The sequence below is a fragment of the Echinops telfairi genome, unplaced genomic scaffold (assembly GCF_000313985.2).
Source record: "Echinops telfairi isolate 266 unplaced genomic scaffold, ASM31398v2 ScPeMD7_7469;HRSCAF=8507_1, whole genome shotgun sequence".
NCBI classification, from domain to species: domain Eukaryota; kingdom Metazoa; phylum Chordata; class Mammalia; order Afrosoricida; family Tenrecidae; genus Echinops; species Echinops telfairi.
The window spans coordinates 142,613,869-142,635,023 of record NW_022111373.1 but is presented as its reverse complement, the minus strand read 5'-3'; the positions used below and the strand labels follow the sequence as shown (position 1 = coordinate 142,635,023).

The window sequence follows — 21,155 nt, the reverse complement described above, 5'->3', positions numbered from 1 at the left end:
TGAGCCAGAGCTCATCATCCAACCAGCACACCGATATATTGCGTGCGGATCCTGGGAGTCAGCAGCAGCTTGCCATCTCCCCTGCTGACCTGGGGTTCATTTGTTTCTGCAGCCAACAGTCTGTCGTCTGACCAGACCCTCTTGGGTCCATCAGCCCCTACAGCTACTTGAATCACAGAGAAGCCTCCAGGCTGACATCTGATCCGCGGACTTAGAACGTGCCTGTTTCTACAATTGTGTGAGTCATTTCCTTGATGAAAACCTCTCTGTGTCAATCCATAGGATCTCTGATGGTGTAGCGGTTACATGTTGGGCTGTGATCCACAAGGTCCGCAGGTTGAAAACCCCAGCTGCTCCTTGGGAGAAAGCGGGGGATTTCTACTCCCTTAAACAGTTACTGTCTCAAAACTCACAGGGGGCAGTTCTAGCCTGTGCGGCATCTACTCAATGGCTGTGAGTTTGGTTGTTTGTTATTTGTATATATACAAATGTAAGCTTCACTGGTCCTGCCTCTCTAGAGAACCTAGTCTAAGACACACAAGTGAGCCCAGGTTTACTTTGATTACTGGGCATTCTGACACTAGTCTGAGCTCTCACAATCCACCTGGGCCATGTGTCCACGTTGTCCTTCTACAGATGAGCCCATAAGACATGACCAAGGGAATGGGACCCAGGTCTCACTGCGTAAGGCTGGGCAGCTCTCACATGAAACTTAGAGGATGATGCTTGGGGGCTGCTGGCAGAACCCCCAGGGTGGGGCCCCATGATGACCCCATGAGTGCTCCCTGTGACGATGGCATTGTCCCTCTCCCCTTTTCCCCTTGCAGATGGGCCTCTGTGGCAGGAAACCGCAACAGATCACCCCCAAAGAGGACGCAGACGCACCGAAGAAGGTCTTAAAGTCAGCCCTGTTGGCCAGAGTGAATGGTTGGTCCCTGCCGCTCAACATGTTGCAGGCTGTGGCCTGGACCACATTCCTGGTCCTGACCTTCACCAGCTTTGCCATCTTCATTCCCCTGCTGCCCAGTTTCTACAGATACCTGGCCTACAGTGTATCCTTAGTGATCTGGGTGGGCACATGGGTCTGTATAAACTGAAGATCGGTGCTGAGGGATAAAGAGAATGGCTTCCAGGGTACACACGGCCCTGCCCAATGTGTCTGCTTTTGCCCCGAAATGTGTCTCTGCTTTGTGAGATGTGTCCCTGCTTGATGATGGATGGTGGGGAGGCATGGACCAGTGTGTTAGTCCAGGTTGACTAGAGAAACAAATCCAGTGGCATTCATCGCCATGTGTAAGATAGAGCTTTATAACAAGGTGTAATTAATTATATATCAAGAAAACATCCCAGCCCAGCCCAACTCAAGTCCATAAGTATGATACTAGTCCGTAAGTCCTTGTTAAGACTCATATATCCACAGGCTCCCCGTGTTGTGCCTGCACCTGCAGTTTGGTGAGCCTCTGCTTGCTCAGGGTCTTCAGCCCATTCTGCCAAGATACCTCCATCCCAAGTCAAAAAGCCTCAGCTGCTCCCCACCACCCTCACCTCACCCGCCCCCACTTTTATATATCTTCACGTTGGCATAAAATTATCTATCACAATCAGATTGGGGTATGTGGAGCCCTCAGGACAGCAGACTAACATTAAGGGGACGTTCATATTGCCATAAAGAGGAACATCACAGAGAAGGCACAGTTTCCAAACTGGTTGTTCCCATAGGGATAGCTGCCATTACTACCTGCTACTGCTGTTGCCAAAACACCACATGTGAGTGACTTTAAGAAACAAAATTTATTTGTGCACAATGTAGGAGGCCAGAAGTACAGATTCAGGGTACCAGTTACCAGGGAAGGCTTTTTCTCAGCTTAGGTTCTGTAAGAAAAAGCCTAGTCTCTTTCAGCCTCTGCAGTTCTCCCAGAGTCCCCTTTGAGATCTCTGTCTATCTTGACATCCATCTTCTCCAGAGTCTAGGAGGTTTCCAGCACAGGGACCTCAGGTCCAAAGGATGCACTCTGCCCCTGCTCTTCTTTCTTGGAGGCATTAGAGCCTTCTGATCTCTGACTACTTGTTTAATCTCCTCTATATCTCAGAAGAGAGTGATTCAGGATATGTCCGGATCCTGTGACTTGTCACCTGCCTCATGAACATAACTGCCTCCAATCCTGCCTCTTTAGCATCTTCGTCGTCGTCATCTCTAGGTGCCTTCTGGTTGGTTCTGACTCATGTCGACCCTATACAACATGGCCCAGTCTGAGCTGCTGTTATGTCTGAGCCCCTATCTCAACCCTCTTGTTAAAGGTCTGACTCTTTCACTGCCTTTCCACGTTACCAAGCATGATGTTCTTTTCCAGGGAACGGGCACCTCTAATAACAAGTCCAAAGTATGTGAGATTGTGTTCGTCCAGGTAGACTAGAAAAACAAATCCAGAGACACTCATATGTGTATAAGAGAGCACTTTATATCAAAGAGCAATTGTATATTAAGACAACAGCCCATCCCAGTGCAGATCAAGGCCATATGTCCTATACTAGTCCATAAATTCTTCTTTAGACTCACACAACACATGCAATGATGCCAGCTGCAGGAAGATCATAGGCCAGTGAGTAGAAAGTCTAGTGGATCCAGTGGTGTTGGAAGCATCTCGGCGCTAGCAGGGGTCTCCATGTGACTCCTCCAGCTCTAGGACTCTGGCTCCATCAGTGTAGCTCCAAGTGTCTTGTCAGCAGAAAGACGAAGCAGAGAGAGTGGTTCTGGCCTCCAGTGAGCTATTTATCTCTGTAGCACCTCCAAATTAGGTCATCAAGCTGTCTGTGACCTGACTGACAGATTACACTCCACCTCTTCACTCTTCATAGTCTCAAGTTGACACCAGGTTATGTAGCGACCACAGAGATAAAGTCTGCTGCAACCATTCTCGCTTCTGAGGTATATCCTGGTTGTGCTTCTTCCAGCACCTTCATTCACAGGTATTGACTCTTTTCCAGTCTTCCTTATTCAACTTTCATATGCGTATAAAAGAAAACAAACTCACTGCCTTCCAGCTGATGTCCACTCCGTGTGACCCTATGGAGCAGGGTAGAACTGCCCCTGTGAATTTCTGAAACCATAACTCTTTAAAGGAGTAGAAAGCCTAATCTTTCTCCCGAGGAACCACTGGTGGTTTCAAACTGCTGAACTCATGGTTAGCAGCCCCAACACATAGCCACTCCCTTCACATGCATAGAGGTGATTGAAAATATCGCTTAATCCTTAAAGTGACATCCTTGCTCTTCAACATTTTAAAGAGATCTTGTGCCACAGATTACCCAATACAACGAGTGCATTGTTTGATCTCTTGACTGCTGCTTCCATGAGCATTGATTGTGACTCCAAGCAAGATGAAATCCTTGACAACTTCAACCTTTTCTCCATTGATCATGATGTTACCTATTGGTCCACTTGTGAGCATTTTGGTGTTCCTTACATTGAGCTGTGATCCATACTGAAGACCACCATCCTTGATCTTCATCAGCAAGTGCTTCAAGTCCTCCTCACTTTCAACAAGCAAGTTTGTTTTATCTGTGTGTTGTTGACAAGTTGTTAATAAGTCTTCCTGAAATCTTAATGCCTTGTTCTTTTTCATACAATCCATCTTCTCTGATTATTTATTCAATATACAGATTGAACAGGTATGGTGAGAAGATGCAACCCTGATGCACACCTTTCCTGATTATTAAACCACACCCCTGTACCGTTCCCCTAACTGCCTCTTGATCCATGTACAGGTCCTGCATGAGTACATTGAGGCATTCAGGAATTTGTTATGAGTATGTGAAGTGTTCTGGAATTACCTTTTCATAGTTTGATATAGTCTACACAGTCAATTACCTTGGCATATTCAATAAAATGCAAGTAAACATTTTTCTGGTATTCCATATTTTGAGCCAAGATCCATCTGATGACAGCAATGATACCCCTCACTCTACTTGCTCTACTGAATCTGGCCTGAACCTCTAGCAGCTCCCTATCAATGTACTGATGCAACCAGTGTTCAACAATATTCAGCAAACTTTTACTTGCATGTGAGCGTAATGATATTGTCTAATAACCTGAATTTTGTTGAGTCACGCACAAATATGGATCTCTACCAGCCAGCTGGCTAGGTACCTGTCTTCCAAATTTCTCAGCATAGATCTATTTCCCCATCGTCATATATAAATATATTTACATATGTTCGTGCCTGCATTTAAACCTCTATAAATGCCCTTTTCCTCCCAGTTCTTTCCTCTATTTCCTTTTACTTTCCTCTTGTCCCACTATCATGTTCAGCTTTCATTTGGGTTTCAGTAATTCCTCTCGGTTACCATTGCCCTTGATCAAATGCTCCCCCCACCTTTTGGCCATATCTTACACATCCAATATATCCATTCACATAAAATTCTGTTGTTTGATCCCATTGAGTGGGGTTATATAGTCACCAGTGCTATCAGCTCTCTTCTCCCCTTCCCCTTCCCCCTTCCCAAACCCTCAGGGAACCATTACTCCTATTGCTGTTTCTGAAGGGTAATCTACCTTGGCTTTCATGTATCAAAGGATCTTAAATATACAAATGAACATATGCAAGTCTGACATAATTAATGAGATAAAACAAATAAAAATAATAAGGGGAGGAAATATTAAAGAACTAGATGGTTATGCAGTTATCAGTGTCCTACCACACCCTGGACTTTTCATCCCTTCCATGAGGAACTGTCCCTCTTAGAGGAACTGTCCAATTACCCTACAGGTAGTTTTGGGGTCTCCACTACATCCACACCCCTTCACACTGATTTGATTGCTTATTGCTTATTTTTGAACTTCTGTTATCTTTTCACAGAGGCTGGTGTGTTTCTTCCATGTGGGCTTTGTTTCTTCCCTGCTAGATGAACGCTTGTTTAACTACAAGCCTGTAAGACCTCAAATGCTATAACTTTTCATAGCTGGGCACCATCAGCTTTCTTCACCACATTTGGTTATGCACCCAGTTTGTCTTTAGTGATCGGTCAGGATTATACAATGACACATTATTAGAACAAACCATTCTTGTACTGCAATTAACATTTTAGTAGAGGCCAAATGTCCATCTGCTTCCTTGTTGCATTTGCATATATATACATATATAAGCAAATACACATATATTTATATATTTACATATACATATACCTCCTGCCCCACTATCAAGTTTACCCATCATTCACCTCTTTGTAATTCCTCTCAGATACAATTTGATACATCAAGCACATTCAGAACAGCGACACCCTCCTCACCATCAATTTTAGAATACTTACGATTCTGCTGTACCTGCCACTATTGGCTCACCACTCAACCCTTCTCCCACACTGACTCCTATCCTTCCATGCCCCCCAGGAACCATCGGTCCAGTTGATGTTTCTGTAAGATTGCCTATCCTGCCTATCTTAAATAGATAAACACCAAAACAAAACAAAACAAAAAAACCCAAAAGGGAACAGACAGATAGTCACAAGTCTAACAGGGATCCTGACATTCAGCAGATGAGTATCTATCTGATAGATAGAAGGGTGTGTCATGAACCATCAGCCAAGTCCCCGTTTCTTTCAGAGTTACATATCCCGGGTCCCACTTGCCTAACAATACATATTCCCCTTTAGTCTTCAGCATTCGTGTCCGAAAGGCGAGCATCCTAAAGTGCCCCTTGCTGTTCCTGCAGTCAGGGATGGGGCAGTCTGGTGCCCCTCTCCCTTCCTTCCTCTTTTGATGCTTCCTGTAGCAATCATGATTTTGTCCATAGAATCTTTCAATATTGCAGCTAAAGGATTGACTTTTTTCATCAGTTCTCCCAGCTTGATATACTGAGTGTATCCCTCCTTTTTGGTCTTCCAACTCCAAGTCTTGGCAAATTTCATTATAATATTTTATTTGGTCTTTTTAAAGTTTTACAGGTTTTATTGATATATGATTTACATATCATGTAGTTGTTTAAACATATTGAAAAGAGTTGTGCAATCATCACAGCAATCAATTTGAGAACATCTCCTTTCTTATACTTGTTCTTATTAGCTCCCTGTTTTCTCCAACCCAAGAAATTACCAAGCCAGTTACTGTCTTCATAGATTTACCTATCCTGAATTTCATACAGAGGAAAACATACAACCAAAACAAAACAAGCCAAAAACCCAATAACAATAAAAAAGTAAAACAGAAAAACCTCAGTTGAAAAGCGCCTATCTAATTTTCTGAGAAGGTGCCCATTGTGTCCAATAAACAGTTTTACATAAACCTATAAACACAACGTTGATGGGAAGAGGGTTCCAGTTTTTCCACAATTTGGGCAACACTTGTCATTTGATCTGATCTCCTTGAGCTGCCCTGCGAAATGTTCTATTCAGCTCTGCAATGGCATCCTTTCTTCCGGAGGGGATCGTAGAGTAGTTACTGTGCTTCAGCACCAATTCGATGGCACCTCCCAACTACTCTATAACCAAGAACACGTTCCAGAGTCTCATCTGAAATCCGCTTTGATCTTCTCTCACCTGTCTTTCCTGTGAGGTGTTCTTACTGTCCCACAGCTCATTGGGTCTTCTGCCACCTGTGCTCAACAGTTCACTCAGTCAAACCTATTCTTGGGATTTTTTTTTCTTTAGATTTTATTTGAATTTTAATTATTTTATTTTATTTTAAATTATTTTATTGGGACTTGGGATGTTCTTGAAATCCAGGTGGAATACACTCAAGGTCCTATGTTAGCTTCTGTGGACTTGTTTTAATTTTCTTCCACTTAAAACATCATCTTTAGCCTCGCTGAAGCTAGAATTTACAACACTTAGGATAATTACATCAGGTCACAAAATGGGAAGATGATTACAAATAGCGTGAATCTGGACTCGGCCAAGTTGACATGTACTTAAGGTAGAATGCGGGGGACACTCAGTTCAATCTATATCAGGCTTTAACACATGTTGTAGGAGACATGTTTTAACTGGTAACATCCCTCCCTAATGTGGTGTGTTATCCTCAGCAGACACCGGTTGAGGCAGCCCCTCTGTGCTGCAATGTGGATACCCCAGGACTGGGGCCAAGGTCGGCTGCCTTTGGTCTGATGTGTCCCCCATCCCCCTTGTCACTGGTCCTACTCAGAGTGTGTGCTGTGCAGTCCCTTGAGACCCATTAGGCGATGGTAGCTTGTTTTGGGGCTGACCGTTGCTCGCAGGGCAGAGTCAGACCTTCCCAGGGGTGCGGGGTGGACACTCACTCAAGGGGGCTGCTATTCATCCTCCTGCTGCCCTTTGGGGCTCAAGCCCCTCGGTCACGCGAGGTGCCCTGGCCCTGCTTCCTTGACATGCCCCTCAGCTGGCCAGTGTGCTCTTCTTGTTCCACTTTGTGGTCCACATGATCGCCGTGTCCACCGACCCCGCGGAGCTCAACGTGCGGATGAAGAACTACAACAGGCCCATGCCCCTCTTCGACAGGACCAAGCATGAGCACGTCATTCAGAGCCAGTACTGCCACCTGTGCGAGGTCACCGTGTGAGTCCCCCACCCCAGCCTCAGTCCCCATGCCTGGGTGCCCTCCACCCCAGCCCGCCAGGATGCCTTGATGTGTGTGAGGTCACCGTGGAAGGGGCTCCCCTGCCCTTGGCCCACAGTCCTCGTGGGTGCCCTCCACCATGTCCTGACCCCTAGGATGGCTCAGGACCAGGTTCCAGGGTCTAGAAGCTCCCCCCGGGTCAGGTCTCAAGGTCCTGCTCATTCCCATGCAAGGGCCTGGTGGGGTCAGGGTTGGGGGAGAGCTGGCATCCAGGGAGCAGTGCTGGGCACTGTGTTCTGCATCAGGTAAATCCTCCCAGTCCCTGGTGAAGTGGACACCATGCTGTCCCCATTTTACAAATGCAGGGAATGAGGCTGGGAAGTTTGGGGCTGGGCCTGCCGGCTGGAGCCAGCTCCATGCAGCTCTAGGAGTCTTCTGCTATAGGCAGACCAGTCCCCACTCTGGTTGGCTCCTGTGTCCAAAGTGAGAGTGGGCTTCCTTCCTCTGGGAAGGGGATGCCAGCCTGTGGTCTGCCTGGGTCTTGAGTGACCAGATGACCTAGGGTCAAGGGCTGCACCTCCCCACTTGCCCGCCCTCCCCCAGGGCTCCTGTCTGTTCTATTGCCCTGACCATCTGTCCCTGTCTCTCCTCGAAGATGGTCACCTCTGCCTGACTTAGGCCTAACCCAGAGGGACTTGTGGCTGGGGTGTCAGGGAATAGACGTGCCCTCCCTGATGCACAGCCCCTGGAGGGGACCCCGGCTCTGACTTGCCCACCTTCTAGGACCCCCAAAGCCAAGCACTGCAGTGCCTGCAACAAGTGCATCACCAACTTCGACCACCACTGCAAGTGGCTCAATAACTGCGTGGGCAGCAGGAACTACTGGTGAGCCAGGCCAACGGCCGTGCCCCGGGGTCCCCAGCTCGGCAGGGCACGGCTCTCACACCCACCCACCAGCCGGCCATCTGCATGGCCTTGGGAAGCTGCCATGGGCGCACTCCTACTTGTGTATGTGCGGGGTGGGTGGTCAGCCGCAGCAGCTGGGGTGTGAGCAGGAGGCACCAGACCCAGAAAACCCGGGGAGCAGTTGTTTCCCATGGTCCTGAGCAGCTGTTGCCATGAGCCGGCCATTGTTGTACACAGGGTCACTGTGAGCCAGCAGTTGTTGTATACAGGGTCACTGTGAGCCAGAAGTTGTTGTACATGGGGTCACTGTGAGCCGGCAGTTGTTGTATACAGGGTCACTGTGAGCCAGCAGTTGTTGTACACGGGGTCACTGTGAGCCGGCAGTTGTTGTACACGGGGTCACTGTGAGCCGGCTGTTGTTGTACACGGGGTCACTGTGAGCTGGCAGTTGTTGTACACGGGGTCACTGTGAGCTGGCAGTTGAGCACTGGGTCGCTAAGAGCTGGCAGTTGTAAACAGGGTCACTGTGAGCCAGCAGATGTTGTACACAGGGTCACTGTGAGCCGGCCATTGTTGTACACAGGGTCACTGTGAGTCGGCTGTTGTTGTACATGGGGTCACTGTGAGCTGGCAGTTGTACACAGGGTCACTGTGAGCTGGCAGTTGTTGTACACAGGGTCACTGTGAGCCAGAAGTTGTTGTACACAGGGTCACTGTGAGCTGGCAGTTGAGCACTGGGTCGCTAAGAGCTGGCAGTTGTACACAGGGTCGCAATGGACTGGCAGTAGAGTACACAGGGTCACTGTGAGTCAGTCCCGGCCCGATGGCACCTAACAGCAGTCTTTGGCTCTGTGGCATGGATGCAGTAAGTGGCCACAGAGAGAGCAGGTGAGAGAAGGGAGCGGGCCTAAGGTGGACTGAGAGGGGCCCTGGGAGGAAGCCATTCTATCAGGCCTGTGGGCAGAGGGCCATGCTGCATCTCGCCACCTCCACCCCAGCTCGGCCGCGACAACGGTCCATCGTATGGTCAAGGCAGATTTTGGTCGTGAGAGCTGCGTTTCCCTAAGTGAGGGGGGTGCTGGGACGATCACAGGGGGGGCATTTGGAGGGGAATGGGGAACGCTGCCAAAGCAGATACCTGCACTTTATCCTGGATGATGGTGGGCGGGAGCACAAACGTTTTTCATGTCGGCGTGGGCATGGGGGGTTGCTGGGTAATTTTCTTTGCCCGCAGCAAAAGGTGGGTGGACCTGGAGTGGGCGTGCCTCAGAGCTCCGCCCCCTGACAGGGTTTTTTTCAGTTCCGTGGCTTCTGCAGTGGCCGGGCTGGTCTTCCTGACGATGATCCTCCTCTACGTCTTCATCCAGTACCTCATGGACCAGGAGCAGCTACGGAGTGACCCCCACTTCCGAAGTACGCAGGGGAGGGGCTGCTTCTCCTTGGCATGGCCCTCGGATTAGCCCCAAGAATAGCACCATGGCCCACTGGCCTGTCCAGGGGCAGCATCTTCAGTTCAGAGCTGGCCGGCCCAACTCACTCCCACCAGGCCTGGCCAAAGGGACACGCTGGGGCCTCGCCTGTGATTCCAGCAGACTCCACCTGGGCCAATGGCAGCAGCGCCCAAACCTCTTTCCAACGCTTAGCTTCCCTGATGTCCAGGAGATGGCTCCGGGCTTTGGGGGTGGGGGTGGGGGGTTGCTGGCATGGCTGGCCCGAGGCCAAGCTTCTCAGCATGTGTCCGCTTTGGAAACGGTTCCACTCCAGGTCCATCCCTAGTCACTCTGTCCTCAATGCCCTCCCACTCGCCTGCCCACTCCCCACCCCTCCCTGCCCATCCCCAGAGAGCCCACCCACTCCCCCACTCACTCCCCATTCCCCACCCCCTCCCTGCCCACCTCCAGACTGCTCACTGACTCCCTCCCTCACTGCCCACCCACTCACCTGCCCAGTCCCACCATCAGACTCCCCATCTATCACCCCACTCACTCCCCATCCACTTGCCACTCTTTGCCCATTCCCCCATTTACACCTCCCAACGCAGTTGTAACATACCCATTAGGTGCCAACCCCAAGGAGAGAGTCAGGGTGCATCCTGGGGAATCCTGGGGTGTGGATGCAGAGCAGTGAGAACTGGGCAGACCCCACTAGTTGGTTCTGGCCTGTAGCTTACCACAGTTCTGTGACCCGAGCCAGTGGTCCAGCCTCTCTTTGCTGCGGCTTCCAGACCCTTCTGGTGAGAGTCACGGTAGCCAGTCTCCCCAGCAATTCCCGCAGGGGCACAGCAGGATGCCCCCTGGGACTGGGTCTCCCAGGAGGCCTGTGGGGTGGGGGACAGGTGCTGGGCGCTGCCCACGGCCACCGCAGTCTCACTCCCAACAGACATCGAAGACAAGGAAACGTGGCTGCTCTTCCTGCCCTTCTTCCCCGTGCAGACCAAGGCGCCCGTGCTCCTCCTCATCGGGGTGGTGGCGCTGATGCTCGACCTCGTGAGCCTCCTGCTCCTGGGCCACCTGCTGTTCTTCCACTTCTACCTCCGTGCGTGCCCGCCGTCCGATGCTGCCGGGGGCTGGGGGGAAGGGGGCCGTGCTGATGACTGGGCCCACAGCCCCGGGTCTCGGGGAGGGGACACGGGACTGAAGACACTGCAGGCTCCCAACAGGGGACCCCACTTGCCCACCGTAGGGGCCGCCCAGCAGGAACTGGGGGTGACAGTCCCCACGACCTGCGCGAGGGAGCCAACCACCCATGGAAAATGACCAAATTCACCACCATGGAGCCCGGACGACTCCTGTTGCTGTGAGGGGCCATCGGGTTGGCCCCGACTCATAGCGACCGCGTGCACCACAGAACCGAACCCCGCGCAGCCCTCCGCCGTCCTCACAGTTGTTTGGGCCCGAAGCCATCCCCACACTTCCAAGAGAGAAGCTGCTGAGAACCGTCTGCTGGCTCACAGCAAGCCTACAGGACAGGGTAGAACTGGCCGGCTAACTCGTTAAGGGAGGAGAGAACCTCACTTCACGCCGTCTGAGCAGCTAGTGGCTTTGAACTGCTGACTTTGCAGTTAGCAGCCCAACCCACAGCCACCCTGCCGGCAGGGCCACAGACGCCCCCGGCCAGCAAAGCTCCTTTCCTGGCACGATGGGATGGCTCCGCCTGTGAAAGGTGTTCAGCAAGGCTCGGTAGTGTTATCCCCTTCCTGACTCCGCAGGGTCGGGGGCAACCGGGAGCCCTTGTATTGTCACCACCTAGTTAGCCTCTATCTGCGCCGATTGGCGAAGTCGAACCCGACCTGAGCAAGAGCTGCTCTCAGGACGGAAACCTCAGAGCCCTTCCTCCCTTTTGTATCCCCTTCGGGTTCCTCGGCTCACCCCCCTGCCTGCTTGTCGGGCTTGCCTGTCGCTGTGATTCGGCTCCTCCGCAGTGGGCAGTCTGCAGCGGACCTCCCAGACCAAGGAAGAGTAGGAAGCGAGGCGGGCCGGCCCTCTACTTCTGAAAAGCAGCCGGAGGCAACTGTGGGGATGGAAGCAGAACCATGTTCACTCTGTTCGCTCTGGACACGCTGATGATGGGACGTTTGGTGACGCTGAGGGTCAATGAGGGAAGCCCTGCGGTGAGATGGGTTGGCAGGGTCACCACAGCAGTGGCCAGCAGGACACAGAGCTGGGTGGTGCCCTGTTCTGTGGTCCATAAGATCACGGTGAGTCAGAGCCAAGTCTGTCTCTCTGCCTCTTACTGGTGTCCGATCCCTTTCAGGCATCAGCAGAGATACGGGGAATATGTGTGTCGACAGAGGGTGGACGCTTGGAAACTTCAGTTGCCGTGTGCATTTCAGACCCGAGGGAGGACTTAGCTGTGAGAGGTCACAACAGACCAGGCAGGAGGCCACATGCTACATGAGAGATAGGCTGCTAGTGACACTGGATACAGTGCTGAGGCTTCTAGGACGGACCTTGCAACACAAAATGAGATGCTGGGGAAGGTGGCAGCCCTCGGCTCACAACCCTGGTTTCAGACTCTGCTCAGCCAACCGGGCACAGATTCGTCCCTGGAATGGGGCCTCAGACCCCAAGTGGTGGGAGCTGAAAGCCGAGACCACTGCTAGTGGCCATGGGGAACTGCCCCCTCTGCTAAGTGGACACCAGAGGCATCTACCCACCACCCAGGGAAACAGCCCATGCACCATGAAGACCAGTGTTGTGCGGAGGGTGGGGTTGGGTGCTCACCAGCACAGCATAGGGAGCCCTAGACCAAGAAACTGGTCAGCTGCTTGGAGCTGGGGAAACTCGGGGTGAGCACAAAACTGCTCCAAGAGATGCCCCCTCAAGCTGGGACTCCCCAGGGAAACAGCCCTTTGCCGAAGGAAGGAAGACCAGCTCAGTGCCCCAAGAACTAACCACAGGAGGAAAAAGAACATCATAAAGACCCAGCAGGCTTGACCAGAAGCCTAACTCCTGTCCCCAGACCCACAGGGATAAACCACCACCGAGGAATCTCCACAGTCGTAAGCAAGCTTGAGCTGCCAACCGACTGGAAGAGATCCATATCCGTGCCCATTCCAAAGGAAGGTGACCTAACAGAATGCTCAAACTGTGGAACAATATCATTGATATCGCACACAAGTAACATTTTTTCTGAACATCACCCAACAGTTGCAGCAGTACTTTGATGAGGCACTGTCAGAAGTTCAGGCCAGATTCAGAAGAGGATGTGAAACAAGGGATAGCACTGCTGATGTCAGACAGATCTTGGCTCAAAGCAGAGAATACCAGAAAGATGTTTACTTATTGTGGTGGTTACATAATTCCAAGTCAACTTGAAGATATGCAAAAGTGTAGGGGTGAGTTTAGTCTGCCAATCAGGTCACAGCCTGATAGTGACTTCTTATGAGCATGGCCTTCTCATAAGGAGGGTCCCGGGAGCCTCCCCCTCTCTCTCTGCCTTCATCTTCCTGCTGATGAGCCACTCTGAGACCTGCCAGAGCCCAGGAGATGCATCTACTGCCATTGGATCCACAAGACTTGGCATCCACTAGCCTGTGATCCTTCTGCATTCTGCATCATTGCATGTGGCTGCGTGAGTCCAAAGAGACTTATGGACTAGTATGGGTCTTACAGACTTGAGTTGGACTGGGCTGGGATGTTTTCCTGATATATAACTACTTCTTGATAGAAAGCTTTTTCTTACACATATATGAGTGTCACTGGATTTGTTTCTTTAGTCAACCTGGCTTAACACACATTTCATTGATTATGCAAAGGCATTTGACTGTGTGGACCATAATAAACCGTGCATAATGTTGGGAAGAATGGGAATTCCTGAACACTTCATTGTGCTCACTTGGAACTTGTACATGGACCAAGAGGCAGTTGTGCGAACAGAACACGGGGACACTGCGTGGTTTATAATCAGGAAAGGTGTGTGTCAGGGTTGTATTCTGTCATCATATTTAGTCAATCTATATGCTGGAAAAATCAGCTGCATTATATAAAGAAGACTATGGCATCAGGATTGGAGCAAGGTTTATTAACCTGCAGTATGCAGACAACACAACCTTGCTTGCTGAAAGTGAGGAGGACTTGAAGCACTTGCTGAAGATGGTCAAGGACCATAGCCTTTAGTATGGATTACAACTTAATGTAAAGAAGACCAGAATCCTCACAACTGGACCCTTAGGTAAACAGCATGATAAATAGAAAGCAAATCTTTGAAGTTGTCAAGGATTTTTATCTTACTTGATCCGCAATCAATGCTCATGGAAGCAGCAGTCAAGATCAAAAGACGTATTGCATTAGGTAAATCTGTTACATAAGGCTTCTTTGGAGTGTTGAAGAGCAAGGATGCTACTTTGAGGACTAGGGCGTGCCTGACCCAAGCCATGGTATTCTCCATTGCCTCATACGCATGTGAAAGTTGAACATTCAGTAAGGAAGACCGTAGAAGAATTGATGCATTTGAAATGTGGTTTTGGAGAAGAATACTGAAAGTGTCATGGACTGCTGAAAATATAAACCCATCTATGTTGGGAGAAGTAAGGCCAGAGTGCTCCTTAGAGGCAAGGATGGCAACGTTTCACCTTCCATACGTTGGACATGTTGTCAGGAGAGACTGGTCCCTGGAGAAGGACATCATGTTTGATAAAGTGGAGGGGCTGCGGAAAAGAGGAAGGCCCTCAATGAGATGGATGGGCCCAGGGGCTGCATCAGTGGGCTCAGGCGTGGACAAGTGTGGAGATGGTGCAGGACCAGGCAGTGTTTCGTTCCCTGTTCATAGGGTCGCTATGGGTCGGAGCTGACATGGTGGCATCCAACAGCAACAACATTAGGGAAGTCCCAAGTTAACACAAGCCAGGATTGAAAAACACTCAGCTGTAAATTTTTGTCCACAGCATCACCTCTCCGCAGCCAGAAGCCCCATCTCTCTCGACCCTTGGCCTCTCAGTCGGGCACTCCCTGGTCTCTGACTCAGTGATCCAGCAAGCCCACCCCCACTTGCCTCACAGTCTCATCTTCTTGGGGCTGCTCCTCTGCTTGGTCCTGTGGTCTCCATGCTACAGCTTCTGGACACCCCCAGTTTCGGCTTCAGCCATTTCAGACAATAAACTTGAGTGGGCTCCACTGGTGGCTCTTCTATCTTGATAGCCTTGGGATTGCTCTGTTCCTGCTTCTGAGATACCTCATCCTCACAGCCAGGGGAATGGCAGCAAAAGCGAACCAGTGCCCTCTATTAGTGCCTTGCCCACCCTGTTTGTATGGTCCCACCTAGTCATCTGGTAGGAGCTCCAGAGTGCATGACTACAAGAACCCTCTCGAGACAGTTCACTTCACCACGTCCATCCATCAACCACAGCGGGTTGAAGAGCTGGTGGTGGTGGCGGCACAGCAGGCCTGCAATCCATGCCTTCTGTGCATGGGGAAAGGTGACATCTCCCTCACCGCCCTGAAGATCCTGGGTAGTCCCAATTGTTAAGGCTCTTAACTGATCACCAAAAGATTGGAGGTTCCAGTCCACCAAAGCACCTTGGAAGAAAGACGTGGTGTTCTACTTCTGGATGGCCAGCCATTGAGAAACCTAGGGCGCACAGGCCCACGCCAACACATATGAGACAATAACTTGATGACCACTGTTTTTTTTTTCTGAAGGGAACCGTTTGGAGGTGACACTCCTCTTTTTCCTCATTATTCCAGGCTAGCATGATCTTTTGAGGAGATTAGGTGTCTGCGCAGTGGTATGGCCATCGATCCATGTGCTACTTCTGAGTGACAGGCCAGGTGGTTGCTGGGGACTGGGAGAACCGAGGGGTAATGAATCAGATGTGCTGATATGAGAGATCCTTCCAGCAGTAGTGCACACATAGCCTGAAGGTAGCAGACTGGGCAGGCAGGTGAGCCCAGAACCATTGTGCTCACAAGACACCTGACAAGTCCACTGAGGGATAGGGGAACCTGGAGAGATGTTAAAAACCCAAATCTAGGGCGTAGGAGGCCTGATAGGGTAATGTAACCAAGAGGAATTACTGAAACCCACATGAAGGCTGAACATGATGGAAGGACAAGAGGAAAGTCAAATGAAATAGAGGAAAGAGGAGGCAAAGGGCATTTATAGAGGTCTAAATATAGTCATGTAGATATGTAAATATATTTATATATGAGGATGTGGAAATAGATCTATGTGCATATATGTATAGGTTTAGTATTAAGGTAGCAGATGGACATTGGGCCTCCACTCAAGTACTCCCTCAATGCAAGAATATTTCGTTCTATTAAACTGGCATTCTATGATGCTCACCTTCTCGACATCACTGAAGACCAAGCAAGTGCATAAGCAAATGTGGTGAAGAAAACTGATGGTGCCTGGCTATCAAAAGATATAGCATCTGGAGTCTTAAAAGCTTGAAGGTAGACAAGCGGCCATCTAGCTCAGAAGCAACAAAGCCCACATGGAAGAAGCACACCAGCCTGTGCGATAATGAGGTGTCAAGGGATCAGGTATCAGGCATCATCCGAACAAAAAAATTTCTCAAAAAATTTTTTGAATTTTTCAAATTCAAAATTATTCATAATGAATAAGGGGGAGTGCAGAGTGGAGACCCAAAGCTCATCTACAGGCAATTGGACATCCCCTTACAGAAGGGTCATGGGGAGGAGACAAGCCAGTCAGGATGCAGTGTAGCAACGATGAAACACAACTTTCTTCTACTTCCTAAATGCTTCCCCTCCCCCCACTATCATGATCACAGTTCTACCTTACAAATCTGGCTAGACCAGAGGATGTACACTGGTACAGATAGAAACTGGAAACACAGGGAATCCAGGGCGGATGATCCCTTTAGGACCAGTGGTGGGAGTGGTGATACCGGGAGGGTGGAGGGAAGGTTGAATGGAAAGGGGGAATCGATTACAAGGATCTACACATAACCTCCTCCCCGGGGGACGGAGAACAGAAAAGTGGGTGAAGGGTGACGTTGGACAGTGCAAGATATGACAACGTAATAATTTATAAATTATCAAGGGTTCATGAGGGAATAGGGAGCGGGCAGGGAGGGGAAAAATGAGGAGCTGATGCCAAGGGCTCAAGTGGAGAGCAAATGTTTTGAGAGTGATGAAGGCAATGAATGTACAAATGTGCTTGACACAATTGATGCGTGTATGAATTGTAATGAGTTGTATGAGTCCCTAATAAAATGATTTAAAAGAAGAAGAAGGAGAACCCAAATCATTGGGACGCGGTGGCCAACGACTCTGTTGTGGAAGCCGTACAGCCAGCATGCTCCTTGAAGACTCTCTACAGACTTCATCTCACATACCTAGGACATGTTGTCAGGAGAGACCAGTCCCTGGAGAAGGACATCATGCTTGGCAAAGTAGAGGGGCAGAGAAAAAGTGGAAGGCCCTCTTTTAGTAGATGGATTGGCACAGTGGTTGCAACAGTGGGCTCAAACCCAAGAACAATTGTGAGGATGCTGCGGGACTGGGCTGAGTTTCGTTCTGTTGGGTATAGGGTCACTATGGGCCAGAACTGACTCGATGACACGTCGCCACAGCAACAGGCAGGAGGTGAGGACAGTGGCACCCAGGGAAGGAGCCACTCTGAGACAGAGAAGACCTACTGGGCTGAGGCCTGAGCATGTCCATTTTAGGGTATTTGGGCATGAGAGAACAGGTTTCCAGGAGGAATTGGGCATGTAATTAGTGAATGCTGCTTAGCAAATTGCCCCCAGATGGAGCTCATTAAACAACACCCATTGATGACCGCACAGTCTCTGCAGTTTGGGAGTCCAGAGTGACTCCCAGGTCCTCAGATATGGGGTCTCCCCTGAGGATTCAATCGAGGGGTTAGCAGGGACTGAACTTTCATCTCAAGGCCCACCCAAGGGTGTTGGAGGGCCCAGGGAAGGTTGGCCCCCCGTTACATTGCTGAGTTGACGCTGTGTCCAGCTGATGTAGGCTGGTGACTCTTGGCCCTTTTCCATTCATCTCCTTTCTAGTAGTCAGAAGGTTGAGCACCTTTGATTACATGACTCGAGGACGACAACCGACTCGGAAAAACTCGGACAAGAAGGCAGAGGCATCCATCCAAGTAACAGAGGGAAGCCTGCAGGTAGCACATTTCTGCGCTTCCCTGTTCACGGACTTTGTGGGCTGGGGACATTGCCTCGGGTGGCAGTGCTGCAAGGACCTCTTTCCCCTCCATGGCTTCCAGTGGACACGCACCTTTGGCTGCGTGTGTGCTCTGTGGTTTCTGTGTCCATTCTTCATAACATCAAGCCAGAAGAGGGTGTGTGTGTGTGTGTGCTTCATTCAGAACCACAGGTTTGTTCCCTGAGGAAAGCTCCTGTGATCCCTTCCAAGGTCCAAAGGGAGGGACAAGATTCCACCTATGAAAGGGACATGCCTGGCCCAGTCATGTAAATCTGGGTCATCCAGAGCAGAGCCCAGTGGGAGAGTTCATTGCTGGAGATACTGGGTGTGATGGACCAAGCTTAAATCATGGCCAATTGATTCTGTTGTGACCCCTCCCTCACAAACTTCCCCCAACACCTGGGTTGGCCTCTTTGTGGGGAGCAAAATAGCATCATAAATTGAGCAACAACCAGAGCCAGCTCCCAAGGGCACGCTGCCCACGGGCCATAGATGGTAGCCCTGGCAGACCCAGCATGTCTGAGCACCATGCAAACAGCAGACACGAGTCAGAAAGTGTGGCCTTGATCATACCAGACACAATGGACATGAGGAAAAGGGTTTACTAGCCAAAAGAATGTTCCCAATTATGAAAATATGATTTATAATATGCATTGGACCACAGGACAGGGAGTCATGATAGCTGTAAGTGTATACACACCTAGCAACCAAAACAAACTAACCAAAGCCCCCCCAAAACAACAAGATCTCACTGCCATTGAGTTGATGCCCACTCAGAGAGCCTATAGAGCAGGGTAGGACGGTTTCTGTGAGTTTCAGAGACTGTATCTCTTTACAGAATAGAAGTCTCTGTCTTTCTCCCAAGGAGGGGCTGGTGGTGTTGGACTTCTGACCTTGCAGATTACAGCACAGTTCCTAACCACTCCACCATCAGGGTTCCTTACGTCCCCTCATGTCAAATCCACCTAACCACAGAGCCTCAAAATCCATGATGTAAACACTGACCTAGCTGAAATAGCTGAAATAATAGTTACAGCTGGACATCTCAGCACTTGTCTTTTAGTAACTGATAGGGGTGGGGGTGGGGAAAGAAACACAACAACATAGAAAAGAAGTAAATGAATAAAATATTTAAACAACACGGTTGACAAAATTGATGTAAAAACATATATAGAAGGCTTCACCCCATAATTGCAAAGTAAACATTCTCCTCAAGCACGTAGAGAATATTCTCTAGAATCGCGCATATGCAGCGCCATCAAATGGGTCCTACTAACTTTAAGTAGGTGGAAACTAGGCAAAGAACATTCTCCAATACAAAATATCAAATGAGTTATCAATAGCAAAAGATAAAACAAACTCGGACATGCATGCCCAAATATCTAGAAATGAAGTAGCAAACACATTTGTGAATAGCTCGTAGATCAATGAAAACATCACAAGGGAGATTTAAAACTGCTTCCTGGGTTGAATGAAAATGAAGACAATGCAGGAAAATTCACAGGATGCATTTGAGGCAGGAGTTGGAGGAAAGTTTATAGCTTTCAAGGCTTCTGTTTAAAAAGAGGACAAATCTGAGCTCAGTGCTGTAAGGTTCCATCTTGCCTTTGTCTCTGAGGGTGTCACACATGAGGGTGTCGAAGAAGCACACGGACAGATCCCAACATCAACTTTCACAATCCAATCACCAGTAGTTATTGATGCATTCTGATAGGCTGTTTGATCCATTGCAGACTGAAGAAATTGGTAGACTTCTTCCATGTCCTCATCATTGACTTTAGTGGTCCGAGTGTGAACTTGAAATAGAGTTGTATGAATCGGTCTTCCTTGTAGGCGTGTGGATACTATCCTATCACAGGCAACATGAAACTTGAAGGTGGATCTTGAAATGTTCTTTTTGACAGTGAATGAGACACCATTCTTCTTGACACTCTCAGCAGAGTAAGCTTTATGATCATCTGGCTCAAAATGACCAGCTAGTCCGTTTCAGCTCACTAATGCCTAGGACGTCCATCTTTACGCCACCCGTTTCATTTTTGGTGACCTCTGGCTTTTCTAGATTATTACTTCATGCATCGAATGACCCAATTATTAGTGGATGCTTGCAGCTGCTTCTTCTCATTTGTAGTTGTACCCCATCAGCTGCCCAAACCCCGCTCCCTGCATGCCGTTAAGATGCTTGACTCCACTTTGAGGAGGCAGCTCTTCCTCAGTTGTAGTTTGAGTGCCTTCCAGCCTGGGGGACTCTTCTTCCGACACTATATCAGACAGTGCTTTGCTGTTATTTATAAGGTCTTCAGTGGTGAATTCTTTAGAAATGGGCTGACTGTTACTTCCTCTGAGTCTGTTCTTAGTCCAGAAGACCCACTGAAACCTGTTCACTATGGTTGATCTCGCTGGTATTTGAAATATCAATGGCATTGGTTCTCCTATCACATCACACAAGACACCACTGTATGACAAACTGAGAGACAAGTTGGGGTAACTATCATATGACCCAGCAATCCCATTCCTGGGTTCTTACTCAGGAGAAATGAAAACACATGTGCACACAAGGGTTGGGAGTGAGGGCGGTATCCCACCACTGGGGGCCCATCCTTAGACCCAGGAGTACCCAAAGCACCATGACTCAAAGTTGACTACAAATAGACCTGAACATGTTGCATGTGTAATGCCAAGGTCAACAACTTCCTTTTTCATTTTGCACAGGACGTTCAAGAGAGTCTCAGCCTGCCTGCATATACGTAAGTTTGTAAATTTGCTGGAACTCTTCTTTCATTTATCTGAAAAATAGCTATATTCTGTTCATAAAGCACTTAGAAAATTATTTGATTGATGATTAGGTATTTTAAAATCATACGATAATATGATGTGTAGAAAATGTAATTGTTTCAATGCACATCGTTAACCTCTAGAGCTATTCATTTATCTTAACGTGCACTTAGCTTATTTATAAAAACTGCAACCGTTCTTCTCTCATTTCTTCAAAACTAATATCTGAATGCATGCCCCAAATAACAAAAATGTGACTTTCTTTTCTACATCTCACTGTGAAGGGTGGGAGCACCTTTTCATGGTCCACAGGA

At 49.2% G+C, this 21,155-nt stretch overlaps 1 protein-coding gene across 1 annotated transcript; it reads left to right on the top strand.

Moving 5' to 3' along the window:
• Positions 1-651: 651 nt before the first annotated feature.
• LOC101659256 (palmitoyltransferase ZDHHC11) lies at positions 652-20,152 on the top strand. The gene is made up of 8 exons (XM_045285282.1): positions 652-684; positions 828-1,070; positions 7,349-7,524; positions 8,309-8,410; positions 9,720-9,844; positions 10,811-10,966; positions 17,916-18,007; positions 20,129-20,152. The coding sequence occupies exons 1-8, from the start codon at positions 652-654 to the stop codon at positions 20,150-20,152; spliced, it is 951 nt and encodes a 316-aa protein (XP_045141217.1).
• The last annotated feature ends 1,003 nt before the right edge of the window (positions 20,153-21,155 follow it).